Raw genomic sequence first — 15,460 nt, 5'->3', positions numbered from 1 at the left:
GTATTAGATAGCTGTCAACCACCACAGATAAATGGGTCTACTATGTAATTACATAGTAGAATTGTACCATGTAATTACTTACACAGTAGAATTGGACACTTTACATTTTAAGTGGACATTTTCCTTTTTCTATTTGTAATACTGGGGATTGAACCCTGGGGCATCCTACTTCAGAGCTATACCCTCAGCCCTATTTTTTATTCTGTATTTTGAAACTGGGTCTCCCTAAGTTGAGGAGGGCCTAAGTAGCTAAGGCTGGCCATGAACCTGTAATCCTCCTTGTCTCAGCCTCCCAAGTATTGAGATTTACAAGCATGTGCCACCATGCCTGGCTGACATTTTTCTTTAGACAAATAAGTTACCAAACTTTAAATTTATTATGAATTGTATACAATTTCTTTCTCATTTAAGGAAAGTTAAAAGAGATTATTTCTCCAAATAATTTTTATAAACTTTTTATATATTTACTAGGTAGAAGTATAAATTAAGGTTAAAATGTTTTATTTAAGCCTAACTTCTTTTACTCAATACTATTTTAATCTAATTTTAGATGATTCCTTTAGTTATTTTCTTAACAGTTTTCTCCATAGCCCCATTATCTATGGCTGTTGACAAATGACCTTTGGTAGCTATTCGATCTTCCCAGTGAATATGGTCAGGTACATTTTGACTTTGGGAATCTGTGATATTTGCACAATGTGTTACCATAATAAATTTTTATTCACACCGTCTTTCTTTAATAGGGTCCCCCTGAAAGTGGAACAAGCAAACAATGCTCGTGATGCCCTGGCAAAGACTGTATATAGCCATCTTTTTGATCATGTGGTAAACAGAGTAAATCAGTGTTTCCCTTTTGAAACATCATCCTATTTTATTGGAGTCTTAGATATTGCTGGTTTTGGTAAGTACAGATTATTTTGTGAGCTTATATATATTTGTTATTTCTTCATGTATGTCTTTTTATTTTTGCAGTATAGGAAGGAGGGCCTCACACATGCTAGGCAAAGCATTCTAACACTGAGCCACACTCCCTTCCTCCGTACCATTTAAATTATTTATTTATTTACTCACTCTTAGTACTGGGGATTGAACCACCCAATTTTTAAAAATTTATTTAAATTTTTTTATTTTTTATTTTTATTTTTTAGTATTGGGGGTTGAACCTAGAGGCATTCTACCTTCAACCTACATCTCCATCCCTATTTTATTTTAATTTTGAAACAGGGTCTTGCTAGGTTGATGAGAATCTTAATACTTTCTGAGGCTGTCCTAGAACTTGAGATTCTCCTGTCTCAGCCTCCCAAGTAATGGGATTATAGGTGTGTACCATCACACCCAGCTTATTCTTTAAAAAAAAAAAAAAATTCTGTTTAGTCAGGCATGGTGGCGCATGCTTGTAATCTTAGCACTTGGGAGGCTGAGACAGGAGGATTGCATAGGTTCCAAGCCAGCCTTAGGTACTTAGTGAGGCTTTCAGCAACTTAGTGAGACCCTGTTTCCAAATAAAGTATAAAATAGGTCTGGGAGTATAGCCTGGAGGTAGAAAGCCCCTTGGTTCCACCCCCAGTACCACACACACACACACAAAAAAAAAAAAAAAAAAAAAAAAAAATTCTGTTTTTCAGTTCTAATGCCTTTCACTTGATAAAACATCTTATGTTATCTGTTTATACCTTTATTTCATAATATGGCATACATAGGAAGCTGGTGATTTAAAAAGGAAAGATTCATTAAAAAGGAAAGATTCTTTTTTTTTTTTTTTTGCTGGTACTGAGGTTCCTGGAAACCCCCTCTGGGCTACACTCCCAGACCTATTTTATATTTTTTTATTTGGGAACAGGGTCTCTTAAGCCAGAGAGGCTGGCTTTGAACCTGCTGGATCCAACTGTCTCCACCTCCCAAGTGCAGGGATTACAAGTGTGTACCACCATGCCCGGCTTAAGGGTACTTTTGATTATACTAATGCCAAAATTAAACCATATTGATTGAAACCACTGTGGTTTAGATGTTTCTCTTGAATACAACTAAATAAACTCTTGAGTGCTACTAATTCATATAATAAAGTCATTAATTATAAATAATAGATAAAGATAATGAGGTCACTGAAATCATTGATGGACATGTAGAGCTAGGTATAGGGTGACCTATCAGGCTCATCTCATTACTGTGGGTAGCAATTTATTGCTAGTGTTAATTATCAACAAAGAGCTATTTCCATTTCACTTTCCACCAAGTAAATAAGATAAGTCATTGTGAGTCGCTGTGGTGCTACTCATCTAGAAACTAAATGGGCCACTGAATACAATCTGAGTACTGCTGTGTTCTAAGTGACTGTTGTAAAAATCTTGAAGTAAATCTGATGGTTTTTATATTGGGATTATTGATGGAGCATTGCTTCTGGCTTGAGGGAATGGTATGTTTCTCCTTTGTGGTTTGTTTGCCTTTGCCAAGGGAATATAATGGACATTTATATTTTAAGAGGGACAATTTATTTTGTTATGATATGTGCTTTAAAATTTACTGTAAATAATTACATTTTGTTTAAAGGCAAATAAACACCTATCACTGATTTAAGATTTCACAATCTTTAGACATTTGTTTCCTAGTCTCTACCAGTTTGGGCATAATACAAATACCCAGAATCATAAAATTTTAGAGCTTGATGATTCTTAGAATGCAGTACAGTTCCTTAATTTTAGAAGTGAATCAGTATCCATAGCATTTGTGGTAACTAATTTTATAGATTAAGCAGAAAAAATTTCTAAAGCACTGCATTTTAAGTCACTTCTGTGCTTTAATTAGGTTGCTTTAATAAATTATATTACCAGTGGTTTTATGTTTTCTTTATTTTTACTATATAATTAATTTCACCTGACAAACACCTTTTGTCAGTTAGAGCAAGGTATTTTAATACTTTTAATACTTAATTTTAGTGTATTAAGTATTAAAATTTTAATACTTCATTTTAGTGTCTAATATAATTTGTCTTGAAATAAGAGTATTTGGGAAGTATAGAGTAATTACATGTATCTTTATATCTGAATCTCAAATTAAAGCATTGATACAATAACATTTTATTCTAAGAAAATTTATTTGAAGTTAATCTGATGATGATGACTCTTGGTTGTTCTGGCTTTATGTTTTCAGAGTACTTTGAACATAACAGTTTTGAACAATTTTGCATCAACTATTGCAATGAAAAACTTCAACAATTTTTTAATGAAAGGATTCTGAAGGAGGTAATTACCATTATAATTGCACCTTAAGATCTACATTAAGCTATTTTGTATTTCAAGGAAGAGAAATTTGATGCAGTTGTCCCAATTGATGGAGTACATCCCAGGGAATCAAAGAAGCCCAGAAGATATCTTGGATCAGACAAATTTAAGGACTTGATAAAAATAAATAAGCACCTCCTCAGAAGTTTTGGGTTTTATCAGGGAAATGCAAATCAAAGCTACACTGAGATTTGGTCTCACTCCAGTTAAAATGGCAATCATTAAGAATACAAACAATAATAAATGATGTTGAAGATATGGGGGGAAAGGAACACTTATACGATGTCGATGGGATTATAAATTAGCATAGCTGCTATGGAGAATAGTTTGGAGATTTCTTAAAAGTAGGAATGGAACCACCAAATGACCCAGCTGTACCATTCCTTAGTATTTATCCAAAGAACGGAGGTCAGCATACTATTGTGATATGTGCAGAACTATGTTTTTCATAGTACATTTGGCAACCAAGTTATGGAACTAGCCTAGTTGTCCAACAGATGGATAAAGAATATGTGGCATATAGATACACTGGAGTTTCATTCAGCCATAAAGAAAGAAAAAAAGAAATTAAGAGGGTGGAGGGAATGTCATAAAAATAGAAGGGAGACCAGTAGAGGAAGGGGACCAGGGAAAGGGGAGGTTCTAAGAAATGAAATTGATCAAATTATGTTATGTGCTTGTACAAATAGGTAATAATGAATCCCACTATTATAAATATCACAAACCATTTTTTGAAAATTCTGCTTGTTTTTATCCCTTTTATGATTATGGTTGGCTCTGTTTCTGATACTGCTAAACAACCTTCTACTCCTGTCCTTGACCTTGGCTTGCCTGCCCTTCTTTGAGATGTGTGCTTTTGTTGCTCCGCTGCCTTCCAGTCTTTTCTCTGTAGCAGCCAGTAGCAGCCACATCAGATGTCACACATCATTGGCCTGGCGTGCCTCTGGGCGGTGCTTTTCCTACTATACTCCCTTGTGAACTGCCAGCTGCCTGTGTATGGCCTGGCACCATATCTGGTCCAGAGAGGCACTCCCTGCCACTGCTTGTTGTAAATAACTGTGAGCATAGCAGACATGCAGAATACCATGGCAAGGGAAATTACTTCATAATTCTTTTTTTTTTTTCTTTTGGTGGTACTGGGGTTCCTGGAAACCCTTCTACTGCCGGGCTACACTCCCAGACCTATTTTTATACTTTTTTATTTGGAAACAGGGTCTTTTATGCCAGTGCGGCTGGCTTCGAACCAGCGCGATCCTCCTGTCTCCACCTCCCAAGCGCAGGGATTACAAGCGTGCGCCACCAGGCCCGGCTTCATAATTCTTTAAAGTGCAGTAAAAGTAAAAGTAGCTCTTGATGAGTTAATTTGTGATTAGGTTCATTATTTTTTCCCTTAAATCTCAATTCTCCAACCTTGACTTACGTTCCTTTGTGTATTTGAGATGTGCTTCACTGAGTGAAGATAGACTTAAAGGGACTGAGAGGTCGTTCAGTTCAACTCTTTACAGACGAAGAGACCAGTTCTTAGAGCATTTTAGTGACTTGTGCAGGCCCGAGCCTCCTTTCCTGGCTGCTGGCCCACAACTCTGTATGTTATATTAGACTGCTATTTTAGGGTTCTATCCCCTACTGTATTTGAGCTGAAATGTACAGTATTTCTTTCCTATTTCCTATATCCCATCTTTCTTTTTCCATAATTTATTATGTTTTTGTCTTTATGTGAGTCCAGAAAATATATTTCCAACTTTTGTATATTTTGCTTATATGTTACTGTTACACCAAATCTGACATAAACAAATAGGTGAAACAGTACTTGATAAATAGTACTTGATAATATTTGACCCAGCCATATTGGTTCTTCTGTCACCAAGTGAAATTTTACAGTTAGGCCTCTCATTAATAAACCTCAACCCTTCCCTTCCACACCAGCCAGCAAGAAGTTTTATAGAAATAGGAACTCTGTAGCTGGGCGTGGTGGCGCATGCTTGTAATCACAGCATTTGATAGGCTGAGACAGGAGGATATGGGTTTGTAGCCAGCCTCAGCTACTTAGGCCCTTTACAACTCAGTGAGACCCTGTTTCAAAATAAAGAATAAAAAATAGGGCTGGGGGTGTAGCCCAGAGGTAGAATGCCTTTGAATTCCATCTCCACTACCGCCAAAAATTAAAAAAAGAAGGAAAATAGAAATAGGAACTATGTAAAGAGGAGGCAGTCTTCTTTTTTTTACTTTTATATTGATATAAATGCAAATTTCAAATTCAGACTGGGTTCAAGTGGATAGCCAGAAAACTTTCTAGAATGGTTAATGGGAGAAAATATTTCAGAAATACATTCAAGAAGAAATATTAGAACATATTAACTTAAGCCCATTGCATAGCCTACACATCTAATAAAATTCTTAAAAAAAAACTTTATTATGTCTTAAATGCTTTAGTATGATGTCAGGGATCTAACTCAGGGCCTCACATATACAAACACTCTACCATAGAGCCTGGAATAGCCATTCCAGCCTTGGAATAGCCATTTTTTATGGTACTCAGGATTAAAACCATGGCCTTGCACATGCCAGGCAAATGTTCTACCACCGAGTTACATTTCTAGCTCATAAACTCCTTTAAAAAAATTCTAAAGATACTAGACTTATATCTAGGGACTCAATTTTTATTTGTATGTTATTCTTCCAAATTATATACTTTCCCACAATGGTATCTACTTTGCATATGTTATAGTACTATGTAGGTAATCGAGCCCATTTGAAGGCAGTTGCTATTTCCTTGATTTTAGTGCCTATCTGCAAATGTTCAAATTTGTTCTGACTTCGGAAGATCATTTGAGGCTATAGCAGTTGGTTTGAACTCTTGTATTTTAATTATTAATTTTTATGATTAGAAATGACACAAAATATTGACTCCATTTTGTACTGCACAGTGTTTCCATGTGACTATGATTATTTCATTTCTAGGAACAAGAACTCTATCAAAAGGAAGGCTTGGGTGTTAATGAAGTTCATTATGTGGATAATCAGGATTGTATAGGTATGTATTTTTTTATTCTACTTTTGGGGAATATGAAGGTATAATGTGTATATTTACTCATAACTTTTTTGTACTCTATGATTTACATAGCTTGTTATGGGACTTGAAACTGGGGTATCTGAGAGAGGTTTACTTCTTTAGTACTTACTGCTTGGAAGTTATTTTTTCTACTAAAGCATCCAATTGCCCTTTGTTGCTAGTTTGTGTTTTCCTACTTAAAAAGCCAAAGTGTAAACCAGCTAAGAGGGAAACTCATTTGCTCAGGCAGCAAGTGGATTAGTTGCCTCATATGACAAAGTCCATAGAATAGATAGGCTGGGCTGTAGGTAGTTTTATCAGGGATTTCCTTGATTCTGGTCTTTTCTGTGCATTGGCAGAACCCTGTCAGTGGTTACAAGTTGGCTTCATAAATTTTGCAGTATCCAGATAATACTGTGTAGCAGGAGCATAGGGTCTGTGTTTTCCCCATTTATTTTAGCAATCATTAGACATCCTCCTAAAGCCCCTTTGCTAATATTCAATCCTCCTTTTCTTTCTCAACCCATCTTTAAAAATCAGTGTTTAGGCAAGCCTTTTTTTTTAAAATCCTATCTGACAGTCCAGTCAATAATTCATGCATTGGCTTTGGATAGCATAGTATAATGAAAAAATAATTTTAGGTTTATAATAATAGTAATAATTATTATTTACACTAGAATAACTCTTTGAAGAACTTTTGCATTATTCCTGGTCCACTCAGCATTCCCGTAACACAGTGTAATTTTCTCACTTCTGTGTCTTTGTGTGGTTTGCTTATCTGGATGGAACTCTTCCCCTCTGTTTATCTTTTAGCTCATCTCCACCTCTTTCTATATCTATCAGAACATTCTCATTTACAGCATGCCCTCCCTTTACCACTGATAACTGTCCAAGAAGCATTATTTTCTAATTAAGACAATTAGAATCTTGATTTCTCCTCTTGTGTCCTGGAGCTCTGACCCATCCAACAATATTTATATTCTGTGTATAAGCAGTTTATGTTTTTAAATTATTTTGAAAAATTCAAATATGAGTGAAAGGAGCATAAAAATGTTCTGTTACTGAAAAATTTTGCTTGAAAGCATTACATTCACTTTTTTTTAAATTTATTTTTTAAATTGGTGCATTGTAGTCATATATCAATCACATTGGAGTACAAGACTTGAGAGGATATACAAGCACACATCATCCAATTAGCCCTCCTCCAGCCCCCATCCCATTCCCTCCCCCTCCCTCCATCGCACGCTTCTTTGGTGATTTACTTTGATACATTTGTTTATGTACCTCCTGCGTTTTAAAGAGGCTCCGTCCTCCAGTATTATATACCCTCTGATTGGTCACATTAGTTGCTTCACTATAGGGCCCTTTCTATAGCTCAACCTCTTCCTGTTGCCCTTTTCCTCCTAGTTATTGCTGATTAAGAGAAGCGTCTGATTTATATTTTCTGCGATATTTCTCTGTGCATGCTGCGTTGCAAGTACCGATCCCACTCTTGATGGTCCCAGTAGTGGCCTGGCTACTCAGTGGACTGATCCAGACCTCGCTGGCTCAAGCAGCGGCCTTGCCTCATGGGAGACCCCAGTTCTGGTCTCGCTGGCCCCTGCACCGGTCTAACCCCTAAGCTGGCTTTGGTCCCGGCCTTGGAGGCTGCAGGAGTGAACTTGCCTCACGCCAGGCTCCGATGCTGGCCATTGGCCCCTGCACCGGTCTAGCCCCTTGGCAGGATTCCAATCCCGGCCTCGGAGGCCCCAGCACCGGCCTAGCCTCACGGCAGGCTCCAATGCTGGCCTCGCTGGCCCCAGACCGGCCTAATCCCTCGGCAGGTTCCGTTCCCGGGTTAGGAGGCCCCAGCACTGGCCATGTCTCACGGCAGGCTCCGATGCTGGCCTTGCCTCACGGCAGGCTCCGATGCTGGCCTTGCTGGCCCCAGCACCGGTCTAGCCCTTCGGCAGGTTGTTGTCCTGGCCTCGGAAGCCCCAGTACCGGCCTTGCCTCACGGCAGGCTCCAATGCCGGCCTCACTGGCCCCAGCACCGGCCTAACCCCTCGGCAGGCTCTTATCCTGACCTCGGAGGCCCCAGTACCGGCCTTGCCTCAAGGCAGGCTCCAATCCCGGCCTTGGAGGCCTCAGCACCGGCCTTACCTCATGGCAGGCTAAATGCCGGCCTTGCTGGCCCCAGCATCGGCCTCACCCCTCGGCAGGCTCCAGTCCCGGGCTTGGAGGCCCCAGTACCGGCCTTGCCTCATGGCAGGCTCCGGTGCCGGCCTCGCTGGCCCCAGCACCGGCCTAACCCCTCGGCAGGCTCTTATCCTGGCCTCGGAGGCCCCAGTACCGGCCTTGCCTCACAGCAGGCTCCGATGCCGGCCTCACTGGCCCCAGCACCGGCCTAACCCCTCGGCAGGCTCCGATCCCGGCCTTGGAGACCCCAGCACTGGTCATGCCTCACGGCAGGCTCCGATGCCGGCCTCACTGGCCCCAGCACCGGCCTAACCCCTCGGCAGGCTCCGATCCCGGCCTTGGAGACCCCAGCACTGGTCATGCCTCATGGCAGGCTCCGATGCCGGCCTCGCTGGCCCCAACACCGGCCTAACCCCTCAGCAGGCTCTTATCCTGGCCTCGAGGCCCCAGTACCGGCCTTGCCTCATGGCAGGCTCTGATGCCAGCCTTGCTGGCCCCAGCACCGGCCTAACCCCTCAGCAGGCTCCGGTCCCGTCCTCGGGGGCCCCAGCACTGGCCTTGCCTCACGGCAGGCTCTGATGCCGGCCTCGCTGACCCCAGCACCGGCCTAACCCCTCAGCAAGTTCCGGACCCGACCTCGGAGGCCCTTGCACAGGCCTTGCCTCATGGCAGGCTCCAATGCTGGCCTCGCTGGCCCCAGCATCGGTCTAACCCCTTGGCAGGTTCCAATCCCGGCCACGGAGACCTCAGTAGTGGCCTTGCCTCACAGCAAGCTCCGATGTCGGCCACTGGCCCCGGCGCCCGCCTAACCCCTCAGCAGATTCCGATCACTGTCTCTGTGGTTATTATTTCAAAGGTTCCAGGTGTAATGTATCAGATCTCTGCCTCCCCTGAGTATTGGCCACTGGCATTGCCACTGCCTCCACCGTTTCAAATCCTTCCCAGGCTCTTTTTCCACTCTGAATGTTGTCCAGTGTTCCTAAGCATGCGTGATGGTAGCATTCGACATTTGGTGTAATTTCTCCAAAAAAATAAAGTTGGTAAGATCCGGTTTCTGCTTCTCCTGAATACAAGTCTCCACCACCATCGCGGAGAACTCTTTCAACACCGCATTTCTCCTTGGTTTCCGCTAAACTCTCTCCTTATATGTGATGTCTGAGATTCTTAACAATATAGAGAAATAGCAGTCCTCTTTCACGGCGAATTTTTCCATAAGTTCCAGTGCATTTAGATAAGCCATAACGGCTTTCTTACCTCCTCTCTGATATTTTTCTTTATCTTTTTATATTCTGGGCCCGGTTTCTCCTGGGGTCTGGCGTGCTACTCGCAGTTCGGCCTGGGGCCCAGAGTCCCGCGACCCGGGCCCCATCTGGCGTGCCCCGCGCGCGACCCCTGCCCAGAACCCAGCTTCTTACTGGGCCTGGTTTCTCCAGGGGTCTGGCGTGCTACTCGCAGTTCGGCCTGGGGCTCAGAGTCCCGCGACCTGGGCCCCATCTGGCATGCCCCGCGCGCGACCCCCACCCAGAACCCAGCGTCTTACTGGGCCCGGTTTCTCCAGGGGTCTGGCGTGCTACTCGCAGTTCGGCCCGGGGCCCAGGGTCCCGCGACCCGGGCCCTGGCTTTTGTGCGCCGCGCGCCTACATTCACTTTTTAAAAGCAGTATTAAAAAGCTCTGCATGCAATAGCTTCTGTAGTTTTACTTCATTTTGAATGGAGATGTCATCTGTAAAGGGGAAATTTCTGGTTCCTTAGCCTCTTATCCTAGTTTACAAGTGGAATGGTTATTACGTTAGTTGCTTTCTTTAGTTATTTTTTTTTTGTGTGTGTGGTATTGGAGATTTAACCCAGGGGCATTATATCTATGAGCTATACCCCCAGCCCTATTTTTTATTCTTTATTTTGAACTAGGGTCTCACTAAGTTGCAGAAGACCTCACTAAGTAGCTGAGGCTGGCTGCGAACCTGTGATCCTCCTGTCTCAGCCTCCCAAGTACTGGGATTACAAGTGTGTGCCATCACGCCCAGCTTGTTGGTGTGTGTGTGTAGGGTGAGGTACCTGGGGATTGAACTCAGGGGCATTCTATGTCCAAGTTATATCCCCAAATCTATTTTATTCTTTATTTTTGAAACAGAGTTTCACTAAGTTGTGGAGGGCTTCACTAAGTATATTTAGTTGTTTTTCTAAAACCTGTATTAAAATTATGATGTGACCTAACAAGTGGCTAGATTTTAAATAAGACACCTTCTGCTCCTGATAGGTTTTTATATAATACTTTAAGAATCATCTATTACATTGTTTCTAGACAGTCTTTGAAATTTGTGATCAGTAAATGGTTCACACTATTTTTTGTTTTTACTCTTATTTATTTTTTTTTAAATAGATTTAGTTGAAGCAAAATTAGTGGGAATACTGGACATTTTGGATGAAGAAAATCGCCTTCCTCAGCCAAGTGACCAGCACTTTACATCTGCAGTTCACCAGAAGCACAAGGACCATTTTCGACTCACTGTGAGTTTGCAGTCCTAAAATTGAGACTCTGGTGGGAAGAAAAACTTTTAAAAAGACGCACGATAGTAGATGTCATTAGACTACTAGAATCATTGTTATGTAAGATTTACAGCAAATACATTATATCCAGCACATTGTCTCCTATAGATGAATACTTGTGTGTATTTTTTGATGATAATACTCATTATAATTAAGGTTCTTTTCTGTAGAAGGAAAGTACATTTTACCTAAGAAGTATAGAACAGTCTATCTGTTGGCTTCTTGTTCTCCCTTCTGAACTAAGTAGCTCTCAGTTGCTGTGTTCTGTCATGTGACCTTGATTGTGTTTCAGAGTCATAGCAGTATCTGCCTAAGTATCTGACAGATCAGCAGGGAAGGCTATGACTTAAAATTCTGACTGTTGGCCGGGCGTGGTGGCTCACGCTTGTAATCCCCGTGCTTGGGAGGCAGAGACAGGAGGATCACGTAGGTTTGAAGCCAACCGTGTGCGCTGGCTTAGGGGAGACCCTGTTTCCAAATAAAAATGTAAAAATAGGTCTGGGAATGTAGCCCAGAGGTAGAAGGGCTTCCAGGAACCCCAGTACCACCAAAAAAAAAAAAAAAAAAAAAAAAAAAAAAAAAAAAAAAAAAATTCTGACTGTTGAAATCAGTCTATATTTGATAGTTATCAACCAGCTCATTTTTCTCTTTCCTAGGGAGTTTTTTGTTTTGTTTTGTTTTTTTGTTTTTGGTGGTACTGAGGATTGGACCCAGGGCATTCTACCTCTGAGCTATACCCCCATCCTATTTTTATTCTTTATTTTTAAACAGGGTCTTACTAAGTTGCAGAAGGTCTCACTAAGCAGCTAAGGCTGCGATTTTCCTGTCTCAGCCTCCTAAGTACTGGGATTACAAGCATGTACCACCACTCCTGGCTCTTAGGGAGTTTTGAAAAGCAAATATAATCACTAAAGGAAATGGAAGCTGAAGCAGTAGAACAATTAGGTGGCATAAAGGGAAAAACAGACACAGAGAGCAGTAGACGTATGAGTGTGCATCCGAAAAAGCAAAAGGTCTGGTTCCTGAACTGCTATGTTTGAATCCACCAGCATTGGGAAGTAGAGCGTTCTCTATGAGGCTGGACTGTGTGGCTGTTGAAGTATTTCCTGTGTTCACCTAATTCTGTGTTTGTCTTTTCTTTCAACCATCATCACCTGAGACGATACAAGCACAGACTGTCCTTGCATCTAGAAAGAGCCTTATTAGCACAGAGAAATATGTTGGTTTCAACCGCAAAGATAGGTGCTGCCTCATGGTATAGATAACAACAGTAACAGGCTTCCCTTCCTCCTCCAAAAAAGTGAGAAAGAGAAAGAAAGAAGAGAGAAGCTACTTAGGATTGCTACTTAGAATTGCAGGCCAATGCCTTCCATGACATATATTGTTTTGCGATTATAGCATAGCATAACAATCATTGCTTTGATGGGCCCAGGAGCTTTTAAGTAAATAGCAACTAGCATTTTAGTTTCCATTTATCACTAATAAAACACAGAGTATGCATCAGACATTACATGGTACTCCATTAAGATGTAAAAAGAGAAAAAAGAAAAATAACTCAAAATAATTGACAAAAGATTAGTGATAGGGCTGAGCGTGGTGGCGCACGCTTGTAAATCCCCACGCTTGGGAGGTGGAGACAGGAGGATCGCTCAGGTTCAAAGCCAGCTGTGCTGGCTTAAGAGACCCTGTTTCCAAATAAAAAGTATAAAACAGGTCTGGGAGTGTGGCCCGGAGGTAGAAGGGTTTCCAGGAACCCCAGTACCACCAAGAAAAAAAAAATTAGTGATAATATATTACATGAATTTACTTGAAAAACTGATATAAATTATGTTAACCTTCTTTAGGATCTTGAATCTCGTAACTGTCTGCTCCATTGACTGTGGAGTTTTTCTGTATCCTTAATGTTTCTTACAGTGTGATGATGCCTGTTTATATTACTTCAGTGGAAATAGAAACAAAACAATTTTATCCTCAACAAAACTCTTGCTAAAATTTAAGATATGTATCTAGTCCTATTCATTCATAGCTCACTCATCTTTGTTATGACCTGCTGTGGATGAGTGTTTACCTTTACCAGGAGTACTGATCACTGGTCAACAAAATTGTTACAGAATCTCAGAGGCATATAATTTAAAAGACATCAGACTAAAGCATCAGGAATAAGGTTTGGCTGCTTTTCTCAAAAGAGCAGAAGAGTGAGGAAGTAAATTCTCCTTTACATATGCCACTTTTGTTGTATTTCTTTGAGACTAAATCTAATCATCACTTATGGAATACTTTAGTGTGTGCCAGGCACTGTTTGAATGTTCACTTGAATTATTTCACTTAATACCTTAGTGTCATTGTGAGGAGACAAATGGCATGTGAAGAGCTGGGGGTCGGAGACAAACAAGGCAGTGTGGCCGGCAAGCCCGAACTCAGACTCATTTCTGTGTATTGTTTTTTATGGAGAAGAGCTCTGTGAGTTCTCAGAACCTGGTCAAGGCTTTAAAGGTCCCAAATAGTTTTCTTATTTTTATTTTATTTGTTTGCAGTATTGGGGATGGAACCCAGGGGCATTCTACCTCCAAGCTACATGCCCAGCCTTATTTTTTTATACTTTATTTTTGAAACAGGGTCTCACTGAGTTACAAAGGGCCTTACTACGTAGGTGAGGCTGTCCATGAACCGTGTCTCAGCCTCCCAAATGCTTGAATTACAAGCGTGCACCTGGCTAGTTTTCTTATTATTTTTATTCTTTGTTATTTTTTTAATTTTTATGTGAATCATATTGAAAATGGCATACAGTCAGACTGTGCTTAGTGCCCTCCTCCCCACTTCCTCTTCCCCTCCCAACAGTGAGTGTCCAGGTTGACCATGCTACATTCATACTTCTACACATACTCAAATGTAGTTTTTATTCTTTATTTTATTTTATATTTTGCAGTACTGGGAATGGAACCCAGGAGCATTCTCCTCCAAGCTACACTTCCAGCCCTATTTTTATTCTTTATTTTGATACAGAATCTCACTGAGTTGCAAAGGGCCACACTAAATAGCAGAGGCTGTCTGTGAACCCTGATTTGCCTGTCCCAGTCTCCCAAAATGCTGGGATTACAAGCATGCGCCCAGCTATTTTTCTTATTTTTAAATGAGATTATCTTTCTTCACTTTAGGTTACTAATTAATTGGTAAGGATTGAACCCAGAAGCATTCTGCAACCATGCTACACCCTCTAGCCCTATTTATTTTGAAACAGTATCTCCCTAAGCTGATGAGGATCTCAGTATGTTGCTGAGGCTGGGGTTAAACCTGGAGCCTCCTGACTCAATTTCCCAAGTATTGGGATTACAGGTGTATTCACCATGCCCGGCTAACCTTAGGTTATTGTGAGGGTTAGATGTGATCATTTATGTGAAAGTATTTTGGAAACTAAACAATTCAAACATGAGATACTCTAATCAAATGGCATACCTGTAAAACAGTCTAGTTTATTATTATTATTATTATTATTTTTATTTTATTTTATTTTATTTTTGGTGGTACTGGGGATGGAACCCTTCTACCTCTGGGCTACTCTCCCAGACCTATTTTATATTTTATTTGGAAACAGGGTCTCTTAAGCTAGAGAGGCTAGCCTCGAACCTGCATGATCCTCCTGTCTCTGCCTCCCAAGTGCAGGGTTATAAGCATGCGCCACCACACCTGGCTAGTTCATTTTAAATAGTTAAGCTTAGCCGGGCATAGTGGCACACACTTGTAATCCCAGCATTCGGGAGGCTGAGACCAGAGGATTGTGGTTCGTGGACAGCCTCAGCTACTCAATGAGGCCCTTTGCAACTTAATGAGACCCTGTTGTAATCCGTGTGCTTTGGAGGCGGAGAAAGGAGGATCGTGCAGGTTCGAAGTCAGCTTCACTGGCTTAAGAGACCCTGTTTCCAAATAAAAATAATATAAAATAGGTCTGGGAGTGTAGCCCAGAGGTAGAAGGGTTTCCAGGAACCCTAGTACCACACACAAAAAAGAATAAAAAATAAGGGCAAGGGGTGTACCTCGGAAGTCAAATGCCCCTGGGTTTCATCTTCAGACTTGCAAAAAAAAAAAAAAAAGTAAAAAAAAGTTAGGCTTATTATGTAAATATGTTAGGATGTATGGTTTGAGACAGCGAGGGAGAGTTCCTGTACTGGTTTACAGGTGTCTCTTTATCTGGCTGCACATGGTAATCACCTGATACTAATGCCATGAGCTTTGGAAGGTTTGAAAGTTCTCTAGCTGATTTTGGTAAGCAGCAAAGTCAAGAACCACTACTTTAGAAGTAGGCAGTTGACTTTATAAAATGTCAGCTATGTTGTGCATGTTTAAATGATTCAACTGTGTTATTGTTGGTGTGGGTTTTTGTTTGTTGGCTGATTGGTTGGTTTTGTCT

The 15,460-nt window shown here is 41.1% G+C and overlaps 1 protein-coding gene across 8 annotated transcripts in view; it reads left to right on the top strand.

Moving 5' to 3' along the window:
• MYO6 (myosin VI) overlaps positions 1-15,460 on the top strand; it is a gene marked incomplete at both ends in the record, with an annotated part of 121,049 nt that overhangs the window by 47,945 nt on the left and 57,644 nt on the right. For all 8 annotated transcript variants that reach the window (XM_080700720.1, XM_080700719.1, XM_080700718.1 and 5 more), the window contains 4 exons: positions 744-901; positions 3,148-3,239; positions 6,240-6,312; positions 10,889-11,016. In XM_080700720.1, coding sequence (XP_080556846.1) covers positions 744-901; positions 3,148-3,239; positions 6,240-6,312; positions 10,889-11,016 — 451 coding nt within the window. The remainder of the gene's footprint in view (positions 1-743; positions 902-3,147; positions 3,240-6,239; positions 6,313-10,888; positions 11,017-15,460) is intronic.

This window comes from Muscardinus avellanarius, assembly GCF_963383645.1.
Source record: "Muscardinus avellanarius genome assembly, chromosome: 8".
Lineage (NCBI taxonomy): Eukaryota > Metazoa > Chordata > Mammalia > Rodentia > Gliridae > Muscardinus > Muscardinus avellanarius.
This window is presented reverse-complemented; position numbering and strand designations above follow the sequence as displayed.